The following is a 1,751-nucleotide window of genomic DNA, read 5'->3' on the forward strand; positions in this document are numbered from 1 at the left end:
TGTGTGTGTGTGTATGCGCACATTCATTATCTGATCAATTGATCTTTCAAAAAATAAGCGTTTATTGTACATATGCTCAGGTGGAGTGGAAACCCCCATCACACAATCAAAACAGAGGACTGCCAGGTTACAGTCGAACCCATCCACACAGAGGTGGACATGTCAACACAGGGCCTCACACCCACGGTAACCATGGCAACCAGACCTACACCAACCGACGCAACCTGTTCAACAGCAACGGCAGTGATAGCTCAGAGGGCGAGAATGATCCAGACTACATCCCAAGGCCTTTCAGGCGAAAGGTCTGCGCGTGCACTTCTGTCATGTTTTTACATTCACGTATATATGTATATACATATATATACATATATATATATATATATATATATATGTGTGTGTGTGTATATTATTATAATTATTATTATTATTATTTTTGTTATATTATTATATTATTATACTATTATATTATTACTATAAATATATATATACTTGTGTATGCATGTTTGTATTATGTATGTATGTATGCGTGTGTTTATGTATGTTGTATGTATGTATGTACGTATGTATGTATGTATGTATGTATGTACGGACTAGACTGCAACCTTCCACCTACATAGGTCGCCACATTCATAATACTCCATTATTGAGTATTGTTCAGTTGATGTAGCAACACTCATACACAGTACTCATTACGTTATACCCTTTAACTTACTCAGGAAATAACGTACAGTCGCTTAGGGCTGGAAGACTTCGACTTCTCTCGGCACAACCGCACGCGCTTCGGAGGACTTGAACCTTACGCATCAAACGCATACAGTAACGCGCTATTGCAGGTAAGACAACTCACCCCACATACAGTACTAACGTATTTATCTCTCTCACATTATACGCATCAAATGCATACAGCACCACTCTCACGAACATGTAACAATCCTCTTGCGCTAAAGTTATTCCACACACAAATTTCTACTGTGTGCAGTTGGGTTCAACAAGGCTATTTCAAAACTTCTACCCTCATTTGTTGACTTCAACGAATATCTCTCTCACAAAGTTGTTGTTTCTCGACTGAATGCGTCGTGTTTCAGATCTCACATATCTGCGAAAGTAGATGCAAATGGCCTTTACCTGCCAGAGCCTCAGACCTACGCAACAAGACAAACACCATGCCACAGTACTTTAGTACTTCAGTGTTATATAGCAAGCAACAAGACAAACACCATGCCACAGTACTTCAGCTCCTTTAGTGTTATATAGCATCTAGCCAGACAAACACCATGCCACAGTACTTCAGCTCTTTTAGTGATATATAGCATCTAGCCAGACAAACACCATGCCACACCATGTCACAGTATTTTAGTTACTTTAGTGTTATATAGCAAGCATCAAGACAAACACCATGCCACAGTACTTTAGCTCCTTTAGTGTTATATAGCATCTAACCAGACATACACTATGCCACAGTACTTCAGTTGCTTTAGTGTTATCTAGCATCTAACCAGACAAACACCATGCCACAGTACCTCAGTTACTTTAGTGTTATACAGCATCTAACCTGACAAACACTATGTCACAGTACTTCAGTTGCTTTAGTGTTATATAGCATCTAACCTGACAAACACTATGCCACAGTACTTCAGTTGCTTTAGTGTTATCTAGCATCTAACCAGACAAACACCATGCCACAGTACTTTAGTTACTTTAGTGTTATATAGCAAGCAACAAGACAAACACCATGCCACAGTACTTCAGTT

The 1,751-nt window shown here is 39.2% G+C and overlaps 1 protein-coding gene across 1 annotated transcript; it reads left to right on the plus strand.

The window, feature by feature from the left end:
• Nucleotides 1-78: 78 nt before the first annotated feature.
• Nucleotides 79-834, plus strand: SARC_15433 (hypothetical protein; the record flags this gene model as incomplete). Its single annotated transcript, XM_014290445.1, has 2 exons — nucleotides 79-302; nucleotides 717-834. Coding segments are annotated over 2 exons (342 nt in total), but the record flags the coding sequence as incomplete, so codon positions are not given.
• Nucleotides 835-1,751: the final 917 nt, after the last annotated feature.

The sequence above is a fragment of the Sphaeroforma arctica genome, assembly GCF_001186125.1.
Source record: "Sphaeroforma arctica JP610 unplaced genomic scaffold supercont1.6112, whole genome shotgun sequence".
Taxonomy (NCBI): Eukaryota; class Ichthyosporea; order Ichthyophonida; genus Sphaeroforma; species Sphaeroforma arctica.